Consider the following 16,692-nt stretch of genomic DNA (forward strand, 5'->3'; position numbering starts at 1 on the left):
TCATCTCTATTTCATTTATTTCTGCTTCAATATTTATTATTTTCTTACTTCTACTAACCTTGGGCTTTTTTCTTTTTTAGCTTCTTTAGGTATAAGATTAGATTGTTTGTTTGAGGTTTTTCTTGTTTCTTGAGGGAGGCCTTGTTAGTGAGTTTTTAACAGATGATCAATATGGTCAGATTCTCATAAAAAGAGAGGTTTGAGAATTTGATACTGGAGGTAGAAATTTAGGACCCTGCTGTAGGAAGTCTGGATAGGAGATGATGAGGAGCAGAGTAAGAACTGCTAAAGAGGAAGAGCAAACAGGATTTGGTGAATGACTGGTTATGAGGGAGGAATATGGGCCACGTTTTAAGATCCTGATGTGCATGGTTGGTTGTGGTCGTCCAACCACCTCTTCATCCATTCCATACTGTGGAATATCCAAGAGAAGATGTACTCTTACAGGTAGTTGGGAAAATGAATTCAGAGCTGAGAGAGGTATGGACTGCTTGTATAGACAAGGAAGTCATTAACATATGATCAGTTTACAACTCAGCTGTATGTTTTTTTTTTTGTTTTGGCCATCCTTCTTTTCCCTTACTTAATGGTATAGGTTATTTATTACTTTTATATCTAAAGGGGATCACATTCTTCATTTTGACCTCCTTGCATCAGTGTTGAATCAGGGTTTGTGGATGCCAAATAGCAATGCTTAAATATACTTTATTATTCCTTGCTTACCAAGTCCGATGTCTACTTTTCATGTGTCAAATTGTGCGTGGTAAGAGCTTTTTATTCATTATCCCCATGATAACCCTGTGAGCTGGTTGAAATTTCCGTTTTGTAACTGAGGAACAATGGGAGGTTCACTGATTGAGCAAAGTCATGGACAATGGTAAGTGTTAGGGTTGGAAATGAACCAGGTTGACTTGATTGTATGCACGGCCTTTGCTCTTCACCAGGGTGGGTTACCTCCAAGTGCCTCTGTCTGCTGATGGTTTTTTCTGCCTCTTAATGCAATTATTCTTTCCTTTTCTCTGATATAAAAAAGACTTTTTGAAAAAAGATCTAGAATATGTATATGAAAACATTAATAGTGATTATCTCTGCATGGTGATATATGAATGGTTTTTGTTTTCTTTTCCATACTTTTCCTGAATTTTTGGAATAAACATTTATTACTTTTTATAACTGGAAACATAATGGCACTATTTATATAACAGTGATTATTTTCTTCCATGCACAGTATTATAGGTGGGCATTTAATGTAATTTTTTTTAAAGATTTTATTTACTTATTTGACAGACAGAGATCACAAGCAGGCAGAGAGGCAGGCAGAGAGAGAGGGAAATGGGCTCCCTGCTGAGCAGAGAGCCTGATGAAGGGCTCGATCCTAAAACCGTGGGATCATGACGTGAGCTGAAGGCAGAGGCTTTAACCCATTGAGCCACCCAGGGGCCCCATTTTTTTTTCTTTCTTTCTTTTTTTTTTTTTTTCACTTAATGTAATTTAACCATTGCTTCCCACCTCCCCACATCACATTTATGAGAATCTCTAAAAGCATTATTGGTATTATTTTGCTTGCACAAGGTCTTAGCCAAAAGGACAAGAAATGATGATATTGCTTAAAGCTCACAAAGCGCCAACAAGAGGAATGCATGATGTAGCATCATGACCTCACTGAAGATGGTTTATCTTTTTTCCCTGATCTTCCTACTTTATACAGTTTAAACTACTGAGTAGCTAAGTATGCATGGCAAAGGGAGTGGAAACCTGCAACATGTATAGAAAGCACTGGAGATTTGGGGAAATTATGGTTTTTTGTTCTTTTTTTCAGATTTCATTTATTTTTAGAGAGTAGGGAGGGGCAGAGGGACAGGAAGAGAGAGAATTTTAAGCAGGCTCCACACCAATTTCGGGGCTCAGTCTCAAGACCCTGGGATCATGACCCGAGCCCAAATCAAGCATCAGACACCCAACTGACTGAGCCACCCAGGTGCCTGGGAAATTATGTTTTTAAGTAGAAGAGAAGAGAAATGAAAAGGTAAAGATAGGGAGTAAACTTTTAACTGATGTTTCTCTTGTAAAGGAATATATGTCTCAGTTCATTTCCCTTTTGCTGTTCAGACAGACACTGACGTTTTTCCAGTTAGCTTCTTAGTTCTCTACTAATATGAAATATTTGTTAGTTTGCATTTGGGAGTTATGTAAAATTAGACCCTTAGAAAATGAAAACATTTCAGGACTGGGGAAGCAGGCATTCATTGACTACCTTCAAAAGAAATGCAACAGAAAAGAAGCAAAATTAAGGTAAATTAATTCTCTGGTTCTCCATAGTTCTGAACCAGACTACTTTTAAGCTGAAGGCATTGGAAGAAACCCAGTATCTCTCTACAAGGAAATAAAGATGCTTGATAGAGAATATTTGATTGCTTCTACGTAATTCATTCCCAAATTTGTAGTTTTATATACTTCTTGGCAGGAGAACAACTGGGGATAAAAACATTTTTGCTGGGCTCCGCCTGTCCACCTTTAACTTTGCTGAGCTTAGCTGTTTCTGCTTCTGCACATGCTAAGTTATCTCCATGCTGTGCTGCTGGGCACTGCCTCAGGACCTTGAGCCATGCCTTGGACATGTGCCTTGGGTATTTGAAATGCACTGACACCACCTTGACTTCACCCAGCATGCCTCTGGGGGCCTGCAGAGTGATTTACGGGGACGCCAAAGTTATATTCAGGACCCTGAGCAGTTAAACTTGCTTCATAGATATACTGACCAGAAAGAACATTCATTCCTAGGAGTTGGTCCTAAAGTACTTTATGGAAACAAGGGTGACATGTTCTTTACTCCCAGAATAAAATTTACCAATCCTAAAATGTAAGATTTGGAGAACAATTTAAGCATTATTTGAAATAATCGGTGCTAGAGTTTAAAATTTTCAGTATTCCTTTGGTAGAATCTGCTGAATGGGAAGCCAGGATATATTGATTGAATGGCAGTGAGTGGACTCTTAGATACTTGAGTTGCAATGAATTTTTAGTGGTCATCTGTAGTAAATTGCATTTTAAAGCTAAGCGTTTATTCCTTTTCAGTTGTGTTGGCAAAAAGAGCTATGAGGAGCCAGAATCTTATGCTGATTCCTGAAGTCATCTGGCTTGACTCCTGTTAGAATATAATTGAAGTGTCATCTCCCCTCCTAAGAAATGGAATCTAAAGTAAAAAAAAAAAAAAAAAAAAAAAAAAAAATCAGGTAGCCATGATGATGATGCAGCTGTTACTCAAAGAGCCGTTTTTACAATTTCTTTATTAACATTTTATTCTGGAGAACAGCACTGTCCTATAGAAACACAATGGGAGCCACATACATCATTCTAAATTTTTTTTAGTAGTTGCATTAAAAAAAAGTAGAAAGAAAAAGAGGAAATTAATTATAATGACATAGTTAATCTACTGTATCCAGAAGAATATCATTTTAACATATAATCAATATAAAATTATTAATGAGATATTTTACATTCTGCTTCTCTTCTTCCTGGCATTTGGGGTACTTTAACACTTGGAGCACCTCTCAAATCAGATGAGCCATATTTTAAGTGCTCAGGAGCCACTTGAGGCTAGGGGCTACCATGCTGGACAGCACAGATTTAGAATGCAGTCCTTTAAACTTACAAATATTCTGGAAACAAAAACATTCAAATAGAATATAAATATTTTAGAAAGTGTTCTTAATATTCCTGGATGACTAGAAAAGGGGAAAATATGTTGAAAACTACTTAAATAGCTCAGTGGAGTGAAATAGCTATCTGATGGTATTCTGCATTCCTTAAGCTGGTGGAAAATACTGCTCACATATTCAAATTTTCAAGTTAAAAATGGGGGGAAACAGGACATTTATTCTACTTGAAATAAGTTTGCTATCATCAAGCCTGTGTGCCCACTGTGATTCTCACAGAGTTAAAGTTTCCATGGGAGTCATGGCTCTCAGGGGGCATTACTTTAGAGCCATAGCTATGAACTTGAGAAGTGGTAGGGACAGGGAAAATTCCCCCAAAATGAGCATTGCTATAGGAACTCCTTGAATAAGAAGGAAATATTGTCATTGGTTGTCTGAACATTTGAGGCTAACAAAAAATAAAGAATAATTATAAATTGTTCATCTTAAGTAGGTTCAATATAGAATTATTTAGGACAGGAATCTTTTCTGAGAGATACCTTCATTTCCTGAGACCTTATGTGTAAAAAATCTGTGTTTTAATTTCATTAAGTCAGGATGGGTTCTTTTTACTCAATGACATACTTCATTTGAAGTTTTGGAAAAAAGAAGGGTCCATCTGTCTTCTGTAGTTTGTGTCATCAAATCACAACTCCTACTTTACCTACATGCACATTCTCTGTAGTTGAATGAACTTCTTGCCTGAGAGCTTGAAATACAGAAAGAGTAAAAAAATCAATTTTCTTCATTGGTAAAATGTGTTTTGCAAAGTAACATTTCAGTCAGTGAAGCCGGAAACTCCTCTCAACCCCTTTATTAAGACGTCTTTAGGGCACCTGGGTGGCTCAGTTGGTTAAGCATGATCCTAGAGTCCTGGGATCAAGTTCAGCATGGGGCTTCTTGCTCAGCAGGGAGTCTGCTTCTCTCTCTCCCTCTCCCCCTCCCCCCACATGTGCTCTCATGCTCTCTCTTGATCCCTCTATCAAAAATAAATTTAAAAATCTTTAAAAAAAAGATGTCTTTAACAGAAGAAAGAGAAATTAAGGAGTCAATCCCATTTACAATTGCACCCAAAACTATAAGATACCTAGGAATAAACTTAACCAAAGAGGCTAAGAATCTATACACAGAAAACTATAAAGTACTCATGAAAGAAATTGAGGAAGACACAAAGAAATGGAAAAATGTTCCATGCTCCTGGATTGGAAGAATAAATATTGTGAAAATGTCTATGCTACCTAAAGCAATCTACACATTTAATGCAATTCCTATCAAAGTACCATCCATTTTTTTCAAAGAAATGGAACAAATAATCCTAAAATTTATATGGAACCAGAAAAGACCTCGAATAGCCAAAGGAATATTGAAAAAGAAAGCCAAAGTTGGTGGCATCACAATTCCGTACTTCAAGCTCTGTTACAAAGCTGTCATCATCAAGACAGCATGGTACTGGCACAAAAACAGACACATAGATCAATGGAACAGAATAGAGAGCCCAGAAATAGACCCTCAACTCTATGGTCAACTAATCTTCGACAAAGCAGGAAAGAATGTCCAATGGAAAAAAGACAGCCTCTTCAATAAATGGTGTTGGGAAAATTGGACAGCCACATGCAGAAAAATGAAATTGGATCATTTCCTTACACCCCACACGAAAATAGATTCAAAATGGATGAAGGACCTCAATGTGAGAAAGGAATCCATCAAAATCCTTGAGGAGAACACAGGCAGCAACCTCTTCGACCTCAGCCGCAGCAACATCTTCCTAGGAACATCGCCAAAGGCAAGGGAAGCAAGGGCAAAAATGAACTATTGGGATTTTATCAAGATCAAAAGCTTTTGCACAGCAAAGGAAACAGTGAACAAAACCAAAAGACAACTGACAGAATGGGAGAAGATATTTGCAAACGACATATCAGATAAAGGGCTAGTGTCCAAAATCTATAAAGAACTTAGCAAACTCAACACCCAAAGAACAAATAATCCAATCAAGAAATGGGCAGAGGACATGAACAGACATTTCTGCAAAGAAGACATCCAGATGGCCAACAGACACATGAAAAAGTGCTCCATATCACTCAGCATCAGGGAAATACAAATCAAAACCACAATGAGATATCACCTCACACCTTCAGAATGGCTAAAATTAACAAGTCAGGAAATGACAGATGCTGGCGAGGATGCGGAGAAAGGGGAACCCTCCTACACTGTTCGTGGGAATGCAAGCTGGTGCAACCACTCTGGAAAACAGCATGGAGGTTCCTCAAAATGTTGAAAATAGAACTACCCTATGACCCAGCAATTGCACTACTGGGTATTTACCCTAAAGATACAAACGTAGTGATCTGAAGGGGCACATGCACCCGAATGTTTATAGCAGCAATGTCTACAATAGCCAAACTATGGAAAGAACCTAGATGTCCATCAACAGACGAATGGATAAAGAAGATGTGGTATATATACACAATGGAATACTATGCAGCCATCAAAAGAAATGAAATCTTGCCATTTGCGACGACGTGGATGGAACTAGAGGGTATCAGGCTTAGCAAAAAAAGCCAATCGGAGAAAGACAACTATCATATGATCTCCCTGATATGAGGGAGAGGAGATGTAACATGGGGGGTTAAGGGGGTAGGAGAAGAATAAATGAAACTAGATGGGATTGGGAGGGAGACAAACCATAAGTGACTCTTAATCTCACAAAACAAACTGAGGGTTGATGGGGGAGGGTGGTTGGGAGAGGGGGGGTGGGGTTATGGACATTGGGGAGGGTATGTGCTATATTGAGTGCTGTGAAATGTGTAAACCTGGCGATTCACAGACCTGTACCCCTGGGGATAAAAATATGTTACATGTTTATAAAAAATAAAATAAAAAAAAAAGATGTCTTTAAATATATGGGTTTTAAGAGGGACAAAGTAAGGAGAAATGATGAATTCTAGAACATGCAGTTCTTTGCCAAAGTCATAGTTAAAGGATTTTTTTTTTTTTTTACATTATCAGTGGAGTCCTATTTCCCCCACTCCTGTCATAAAAACCTTAGTGAATCAGTCTGCATTTCTTGCCTGCTTTTTCTTGGATTAATTTCTAAGAGATCTTTTTTCCCCCCATTTTTATTTTTTTGGCACCCAGGAATTAAATAGCTTTAATTACTTGGATCTGTACAGACTTGCTGACCTCTTTAACCTCACTTTGCTGGAGAAGGCAGTGATCGATTTCTTAGTGAAACATCTCTCTGAGCTCCTGAAGAGTCGCCCAGAAGACGTTCTAACGCTTCCTTATTGTCTGCTCCAGGAGGTTCTGAAGAGCGACCGCCTGACCTCCCTGAGCGAAGCGCAGATCTGGCAGGTAAGGGCGCCCTGCATGGGTTTTCTTTTGTCAGGGAAAAGGCTCGGAATGGTTAAAAGTTGAACAGTTGACGAATGATGATAACTATTTTGTCTGGTTGGGTTCTCCTCAGGGTCAAAGGCAGAAGTCATGCTCCCTTGGTGGGCAAGTGATTGGAGAACACCAGCCCTCAGGGCCCTGAGGTCTCAGCCACTGCTCAGCTTAACTCGGGCTGTCAGAGGTGTGGTTTCTCAGTCTCTCGCTGGGGCTTCCCAAAAACCTAAGGTGGGGGGGGGTTACATCACAAAGAGTCAAGAATTTCTTTTCTCCCAGTGAAGATAGTTTCTTAAACTGAATTTGAGAAAATCGGATTGTCAAGCGCCATATATGCGTATTTAAGACCAATGGAAACAGAATAGATTCTGCGCTTTCCTGTAAACGATTCAGAACCATTTCTTTGTAGCAGCTGAGAGCAGCTGGGACCTTAAATGAAATGAAGCTCTTCTTGCACTGCAGTGGAAAAATCTCCCCCTATAGTTCATTCTGCATTCATTGCTATTTTCCTAAACTCTGCCTTTCTCCTGACGTAGCGTTCTTTCCAAACATCCTTTGTCTAGGGAATGGAGGATGTTTTGTGTTTTCGAGTTGATTATTCAGTTTAAATCCTTTTCTGCTCATCCCCACTGGCTTTACTTGAACAATCCACATGGTGTCTTTGGGAAACAGTCAGAGCCCATCTTATCCCTTTCATTTTACATCGCCCACCTCACTCTCTGAACACTGGCTCACCATCTTGTTATACCTTCAAGATTTCAGGACCAATTTATTTATAGACGGAATACATGAGAGAAAAACAAATAAAATATACATTTTATTTATATACTTTTTTATATACATGTTCATGCTATTTATATACAGAAGACAAGAGAAAATACAAAGTCATCTATCTGTTAGCTGATTGGACACTAAATTCCTGGTATTTTAGCAAAGGACATATGGAGAGTACTCTAACCCTGGCCAGGACAGGCAGAGGTAGCTGTTAATTATCCAGCACCTGACTCTACTCACTGATAGTTTTCCTGATGTCTTTCTCTCCCTTATTTCTCTCTTTTTATTACATTAATCAGCAACTTCCTTCTTTACTGTTGCTCCCCCACTGAGGATAGGAGCTATGGTGTTGTGAGGGCCTTCCAGGACCCAGACTCCTCTTATTGACTGATTGTCACAGTGGGCTTGAAGGACAGTTGTTATCACTCCATGTTCCAGATGAGCAAAATGGGGTTTCAGTGCTTTCCTGAGGGTTCCAGAGCAGAGCTAGCCTACAGGTCATGTCTGCAGACACCTGCCCTCATCTCTCCAGTATTCCATGCTGTCTTGACAAAGAAAATGTAAGGAAAAAGAATAAGCCATACTTTTATTCTGTTTCTTAGGTATTTCTGATAATGTTTATTCAGGCAGAGGTCAAAAGTTGGTGAGGATGAGTTGTTTTGTTTTTTTGGTAAAGATTTTATTTATTTATTTGACAGAGAGAGAGAGATCACAAGTAGGCAGAGCAGCAGGCAGAGAGAGAAGGGGAAGTAGGGAAGCTGCTGGATCCCTACTGAGCAGAGAGCCCAATGCGGGTCTTAATTCCAGGACCCAGAGATCATGACCCGAGCCAAAGGTAGAGGCTTTACCCACTGAGCCACCGAGGTGCCCCAGGATGAGTTTTTTGTATGAATTTTAATTACCAGTGGTTCTCCCCTATAAACTCAAATCATCAACATTTTCTGGTCAATTCAAAATGGGAGATTGCCAAATTTTTCTTCACTTCCCAAAGGGAAAAGGAAAGACTTGGAATGAATTCTGCATTTAATTATTTCTAACCGAATTGAGATCTGAGCCAGTCATCCTTGTGGCTTCTATCTCTTTTTGTGGCATGGTTGAAGGGACTGCCAGAGACATAATGTGCAGATGTCTGAGTATCCAAAAAAAAATTCCATACTGTCCACTTAAGAATTATCATAACTGCCTCTCTAAAGGTTACTAATATTATCATGTAGAATTTTAAAAACTGCTTTCTGCTGCAGGTAATATCTTTTTTTGTACTTGGTCCTCAAGAAAGAATTACAAGACTCACATAAATATGATCAATTTAGGCATTCAGCAGGCAATAAGAAACTGTTTTTGCTTTATCTTAGTAAATAAGTAATTCCCTCATACTCAACCCAATAGAGAAAAATTAAATCAGACCAGCTATATTGCCTCAAGTATAGTTAAGTTCATCATTTTTGCTGAGGTTATACTAGTAATGCAATATACCATGGAAGAATCTAATATTCAGCCCAGGGTGAAGATTGGGTATGCCAGAGGATTAGTGTCAGGGTGCTTTATAGGAGTGAATCTTGATGGACAGGCTGGAGACAGATCTACAGAATCTCATTAAATCGCTGAATTGTTCATTACGGAACGTTCTCACTGTAATAAAGTGCTCATTGACTTTGACAAATCCCCATCCCATGTCTTAAAGAAGAACAGTGAAGCAAGGGGTGGGAGAGGAGAAAGGAAATTGACACAAAGTAGGACAGGTAATAGAGAAGCAGATGGAGGGGTAGTGCTCTTTGATTAATATGTGCAACTAGTAACTTAAGGCGAGAGCCCAGTAAACACATGCACACTCACACACACGTGCACATGTGTTTTACACATATGCTTCTTCCACTGTCAACTGATAATATAATCTGGGACCTCCCCTTTCTTTTGGTAAAAGGTCTCATTTTCATTATTTACCAGATTTCACGCAGTCTGTCTCTGAAGATGTCATAAGAACCTTTCAATTATTCTCACTGAACAAACTCTTTCTTACTTTCTCCTGCTGTCCCTTTTCCACTTCCTTTCCTGATAAAATGTGCTGCAGGCTGTGATAACCATTCTGTGTGTGGAGTCCCCCAAGATTATGCCTTATATCTGTTCTTTTTTTTTTCCCTCCCCCATCTGACCTTTTTGAACTTTAAGTCTCTTCTGTCACAGAGGGCTTCTTCATCCCCATAAACGGTATTTTCCTCCCTTCCTTGGCCTGAAACTACTTGACCTGTTAGGTAACTTCTCGTTACATTCATAGGGTAATGTAGAGACTTGCACTGTATACACACATTAATGTATAAGGGCACTGAAGTCCCCTCAGAAAAATGCTTTTTAAAAAAAATTCAGTTGAATTCAGCTTAACAATTTAGTCTGATGTTTCAAGGCCAGCGATTTCTAGGTTCCAGTTGAAAGACACCAAATTTGTTATGGGGCTCAAAGAAACAGGAGACTAAAAATGAGCAAATCAGCTGGAGAGGAAATGTGGGCATGAGGTCACATACATTCGTGACCTGGCAAATCTCCACCAGTTTTATTTGGCTTTCGGGTCTTAGCTCTAACATAGGACTTTGGTTTCAGTAGGGTCTTGTTAAATTTTTCCTGTTAGATTCAACATAGAGTTTCAGACTTCTGAGCTGGGGTCCTGCTGTAAAACTTGAGTGAAAAATGAAACCATTCCATACCACTCCCCTGTATAGGGTCTGTTTTCATTTTCATCGGAAGTTCTGGCTAATCCAGTTTTTTCTTGAGGAAAATGCATTCTCTGCCTCTTCTACCCCGGATTCTCTTTTACCAGAATGAAGGCTCAGAGATCACTTTTCATGGGAGTGGAAAAAGACCAAGTATGATGTAAATTCTTACATTTGTTAGCACACGGAGAAGATGTGGTTCTCTGTCCATCACTATTTGTGAGCACCTAGGAAATGCCCCAAACCGTGCTGGAGAGTGGAAGGCCAAGTATATGTTTGTTAACTTGGTTTTCCTCTCCCATGCCTCACCCCAAATAGGAAGGAATCTTACGATTTTTTAAAAAAGTATTTATTTATTTATTTATTTATCCATTCATTTATTTATTTTTAGAGAGAGAGAAAGAGAAAATAGCGGGAATAGCGGAAGGAGAGGAAGCGAGAAACTCAAGCAGACTCCATGCTGAGTGCAGAGCCCAACACAGGACTTTGTCTCACAACCCTGAGATCATGACCTGAGCCGAAATCAAAATTCGGACACTTAACTGACTGAGCCACCCAGGTGCCCCTGATTTTAAACCATGAGTTCAGTTCTCTCGATTATTATTTCATCTCTGAAACAAGGATATTTTAAAATGGGTAAAGATAGTTGGTGGAAATAAAAGTGACTGTTTCTTGAGCACCTATTATGTGCTATGTATGGTGTTAGAAGCTAGATCCTGTGGTAAAAAGCTTTTCAGAAATATTCTACTATTGGGTTAGAGAGATTTAGTTTAGTTTTATCTCTGAATGTGGAGAACTTTGTTTTTTCCTCAATTTATTAATTTATTTACTGATGCTGTTTTCAGTGAGGAGGACTTACTATAAGAACAATATATACATCAATGCTTTCTGTCATTATTAACCTTGGGTTGAGGGCCCCTCCTTTTGTATTTTTTTTTTTAAAGATTTTATTTATTTATTTGACAGAGAGATATCACAGTAGACAGAGGCAGGCAGAGAGAGAGAGGGGGAAGCAGGCTCCCCGCTGCGCAGAGAACCCCATGCGGGACTCGATCCCAGAACCCTGAGATCATGACCTGAGCCGAAGGCAGCGGCTTAACCCACTGAGCCACCCAGGCGCCCCCCCTCCTTTTGTATTTTAACCAAACAATTCAATGGTCACATCACCGATGTTAAACGGGATCAGATCTCAGCAGGGACAGTCTCCTTTACCCAGGTCATATTCTACTCTAGAATGGCAAGATGGATGAGTCCCCTGATTTGGGGTTGGGGGTAATCATGTTTACATTTGTCTTTGCCTGTGTGTCCCCAGAGGCAGAGGTTGTGCCTGTATGTTTGCACTGAACACTGCCTTGGTCTCTATAAATAATAAATAAAAATAATAATGTGGAGTTTTCATATTAAAATGTGTTGAATATTAAAATGTATCGAATGGATAAGAATACATCCTACTATTCCTACACTGGGCTGTATTTATTCTAGGAATTGGTATACAAAATGAATTTGGCCTTTTATCTTATTTCTTTAAATTTTTATTTACTTATTTATTTTTGAAGTAGGCTCCATACCCAGCACGGAGCCCAACACAAGCTCGAACTCATGACCCTGAGATCGAGACCTGAGCTGAGATCAAGAGTTGGCTGCTTAAGTGACTGAGCCACCCAGGCATCGCCCCTGAGTTAGTCTTTTTAGAACTGCATTTTTCCTTATATTTTTGTTGGAAATTTGGTTCCACAAGTCCTACTGTTAGTAACACATTTACTTTATATCTCTAGAGACACGAGTCACACATTGTTTAGAGTAGTCAACAACGTCAGATGCCGTGTGCTTTTGACAAGCCCCTTCCAGGCTTTTATCTATACCACAAAACCACCCACTTACAGTTTGACTTAGAAGGAATCCCAGAAGGTGAGGCCAAACAAAAAGCGACTATCCTTTTATGGCTAGAAAGTAGAGACACTAGTGATATATACAGCTTTCATCTTTTATCTCTTACTTTATAAATTGACCCAAATGTACTTCTGGCCAGGGAGAAACAAGGACTTTGAACAGTACTCTGTGTTAAACAGTACTGCTGTAATACTTCGTATTTGAATATCATATCACAATTTCAAGAATGCTTCTGCATTTATCATTGCTTTGTTGTCCTGGGGTGCAAATGGAAAAAACAGAAGTAACAAGACTAGAGATCAAAGTCATGTCTTCTAATCTTGGGCCCTTCCTGCTTTGGTCCATAGCTTCTAAATTCAGAGCGGAAACTCAAAAGTACTTGGGAGTGATGGACACAGAGGTGTATCAAATTAACTCTGTGGCTTATTTTTATTTATTTATTTATTCATTTATTTGACACACAGAGAGAGAGAGAGAGAGATCACAAGTAGGCAGAGAGGCAGAGAGAGAGGGGGAAGCAGGCTCCCTGCTGAGCAGTGAGCCGGATGCGAGGCTCGATCCCAGGACCCTGAGACCATGACCTGAGCTGAAGGCAGAGGCTTTAACCCACTGAGGCACCCAGGCGCCCCTTATTTTTTTTTTAAGATTTTATTTATTTATTTGTCAGAGAGAGAATGAGCAAGAACACAAGCAGGGGGAGGGGAAGAGGCATAGGGAGGAGCAGACTCCCGGCTGAGCAGGGAGCCCGATGTGGGGCTCGATTCCAGGACCCTGGGATCATGACCTGAGTCATGGGCAGACGCTTCACCAACTGAGCCACCCAGGCGTCCCTCCTGTTATTTTAAAAGAATTTTGGAAGGGCTGGATCATTCCTGTTTTCTGTTGTGGTTCCCAGAGATTGAAAGGATAGTGGCCAAGCCTGCCTCCCCCACGTCTGTGCCATGGTGTTGGTTCTGACTCGGCTCTGTGGCAGGCACTTCCTTCCTCCCTTCATGTATTTCAAATACTGTTGAGTGTCTGCCCCGCCCGATCATGGGCTACTGAGTCCTACTTTTGCCTGCTGTGCGGTGGGTTCTGGGCAGTCAGAGTGGAAAGGACTGACGTGGCCCTGCTTTCATGGATCTTACAGTCTGATGTGAAGCTTCCCACCTGCTACTCTTTCCCACCATGCTTGATTCCTTCCCAGTGGGGACGGACCTGTGCCAAATAATGTGCTAATTTGGGGCTTGGTGACATGATCTGGGTACATTGGAAAATGAAATGCTTTTGTTTGGGCATTTCAACACGACGTAGCATCCCTTTCCCTTTTCCTCACTGTTTTCTTCATTGTTAATTCTTGTTCATTTTCCCTACACGCTAAACTGCTTTGCAAACCCCTGTCAGTTAGTGTTGCGCCGTGCAAACCTCAAAGAATCAGACTGTGGGTGGTCATTTAATCAGAAAATTCTGTGAGTAGCATTCTCATTTTTAACACTTGGACCTTGGTAACTAGAATTGGAATAATGCTGTAGCCTGAAAACACTTATCCCCAGACGAGACTATAATCTTTCCTTATATCCCCACCCTTCCTCAATTCAATGTCATATACTCATGGGACATTACTTTTTTTTCAGATAGGTACTTTCTGGGTATCTTCATGGTATCCCACTTTATTTTTTTACTTCCCTTTCCTTAACCTAATTAAATGTGTACCATTTCTCGATTTTCTTCCTGAAACATTTGGCATTCCCTCCCTGCTACATACGGTCTTTACTCCAAATGTAAGGAGGATATCCCCCCTTTCTTCTTCTTCTTCTTCTTCTTTTTTTTTTTTTTGAATTGCAGTATATTCTTTTTTTAATTTGTTTATTTTTTTATTAACATATAATGTATTATTAGCCCCAGGGGTACAGGTCTGTGAATCGCCAGGTTTACACTTCATAGCACTCACCATAGCACATACCCTCCCCAATGTCCATAACCCAACCACACTCTCCCTACACACCTACCCCCAGCAACCCTCAGTTTGTTTTGTGAGATTAGAAGTCTCTTATGGTTTGTCTCCCTCTGATCCCATCTTGTTTCATTTATTCCTTTCCTACCCCCCAAACTCCCCACATTGCCTTTCAACTTCCTCCAATCAGGGAGATCTCCCCTTCCTTCTTACAGGTGTTAGGGAGGAGAACAAACCATAGCTCCTTCGAATCCCAAATAGTGTTGTGCCCTGAGGAGGTTTTATCCTCCGAGGGCCTCCAGCTAGACACTGAGCAGAACTGCGAGTTCAGGGCTGGGTGCTCCAAGCTTTCAGAGGCGTATTTAGTCATTTGTCCTGAGGTACAGGCAGCTAATTCCCCAGGGAGGACACATTCCAGAGGCGCTTGACTGGTGGCCTTGCCGTTCTCTGCCTGGACCATGCGCCTTTGCAAGATGCCTGACACATTCATTTCAGAGGGACTTTGCTTCAGCTAATCCTCAGCACTAGAGCTGTGTGTTGTCAAGTAGCTGTGAGGGGCAGTGATTATCAGAAATTACAGGAGACCTAACTTGTATTTGTGCACTGCTGTTCTCAAGAGGTAATCGGGGGTTTTTGTCCTCTTTTTTTTTTTTTTTTTCTAATGAGCACAAGAGAACAACAAGGTGATTTATGAGATATGACATATTTATGTTCTCCGCTTCTAATTTTCACTGTGATTCATGTTGTTTCCACACTGATACTTTGTTGTTGCTGCTGTGCGAGGGAAAAAGGTGGCTGGAGAATATTACTTCTGCATTGGTGGCCTGCAGTAATATTTGCTGCTACCTGGGTTATCAGGGATTTAAAAATAAAACCCAACTCTAAGCTATATATGAGGTAAAAACCCTGAGGCTAGGCACAGAAGTTCATTAATAATAGCAACAATAACTATTCTTTACAATCCCAGAAAGCTTCATATTTTAAAAACATTTTTCCATACATAATTTCATTTGAGTCTGTCTTCAGCCTGTTAATGTTGAGAAAGCAAATATTACCCAAATTTTAACAAGTCAGGAAACTAAAGCTCACAGAGGGCAAGGGATTGACTCACTTCACAGTGTATGTTCAATGGAGGTTGCACTGTATGCTCTTGAAATAAATCCCTAAGAAATCAGAAACTCAAAGTACCTGATTTGTCTTTTCATACGTCAAAGAGGTTCTATTTATCTATAATGAGTAATCTAGCAGTATTCATTTCCTAATAAATTACCAGTTTTCGTCTTCACCTGTTGAACCGCTTTGTGGGAAGTTGCAAACAGGACTCCAATAAAAGCAGTAAGAGAAATTGTAGCCAACGGTGTTTCTTTATCAGAACCTGGAAAATTGGGGCTCTAGGTGGTTTGATGAAGAGAAGTGACTAGAGAATTGTGGCTGAGGCAGGGAGCCCCCTTGCATTCCTTCAAGGCACAGGTGATGAAGTTGGAAGCACGAAGAGAAGTCCCATAAGGGAGCATCACTTTAAAATCCCATCAAGGGATTTAAATCAGTTTGAAAGAGAACCTGGAGCACCATTATTTTTGCTGCAGCCGTACAGACTGTGGTGGGAAGTCTGCAGGCTGTTGGAAATTGGATGGAATGAATGGAAATGAGAAATCATGATATTTTTATTTTATGAACAACACATTGAAAATTTAGAAATTTAAGTAGCAGAAATTGACAGTTGGGTGATGGCTTAAATATGGGGCTTAAGAGAAAAGGAGAGAAAAGTTAATTTTTATTGGACTTGATAAATGTTTGTCTCTTTCCAGAAGAAAGGAGTCTGTGACCCATATCCTGCATCTCAGACTATTTCTATGGGAATCCTTATTGGGCCAGTTGAATATCTAGAGGCTCCGGAGACCATAGAGATTTCCCGTTCTGGGCATTCTAAGGGACAAGATCTAAAATTAACCATGGAGTGGCTCAGAGGCTCCAAAATTATTTATATTCGAAAGAGATGTAGACGCCTTGACATTGATTGTTGAATAGTGACATTCCTACCCACTGCTTCTCCTGCCCCTGCCTCCAGAACTTTAGCTTCAAGTAAAAATAAAGAACACCTCAACTTGGCACATCCAGAGGAGAAGGGTGTCCTTTCTAGTATAGATAACAGTCATCGGCAGCGTTCATAAAGATAATTCTCAGACTTCTTTTGTGCCCACGCTACAGAGCCATACATTCTTCTGGGTTGAGGTTTTACTCCCTGGTCTGACCACCACTTTGTGACTTGGGGTGGTACATTGGAGGAATGGAAACAGACTTTGACGTTCTGACA

General features: G+C 40.1%; 1 protein-coding gene across 10 annotated transcripts in view; it reads left to right on the top strand.

The window, feature by feature from the left end:
• KLHL32 (kelch like family member 32) overlaps positions 1-16,692 on the top strand; it is a 246,296-nt gene that overhangs the window by 143,244 nt on the left and 86,360 nt on the right. For 5 of the 10 annotated variants that reach the window (XM_032858162.1, XM_032858167.1, XM_032858170.1 and 2 more), the window contains one exon: positions 6,831-7,046. The exons of 2 other annotated variants lie outside the window; for them this stretch is intronic. In XM_032858162.1, the coding sequence (XP_032714053.1) occupies positions 6,831-7,046 (216 nt within the window). The remainder of the gene's footprint in view (positions 1-6,830; positions 7,047-16,692) is intronic. 3 more of the 10 variants (XM_032858163.1, XM_032858166.1, XM_032858168.1) reach the window with 1 other exon arrangement.

The sequence above is a fragment of the Lontra canadensis genome, unplaced genomic scaffold (genome assembly GCF_010015895.1).
Source record: "Lontra canadensis isolate GAN:19392208 unplaced genomic scaffold, GSC_riverotter_1.0 scaffold14, whole genome shotgun sequence".
Lineage (NCBI taxonomy): Eukaryota > Metazoa > Chordata > Mammalia > Carnivora > Mustelidae > Lontra > Lontra canadensis.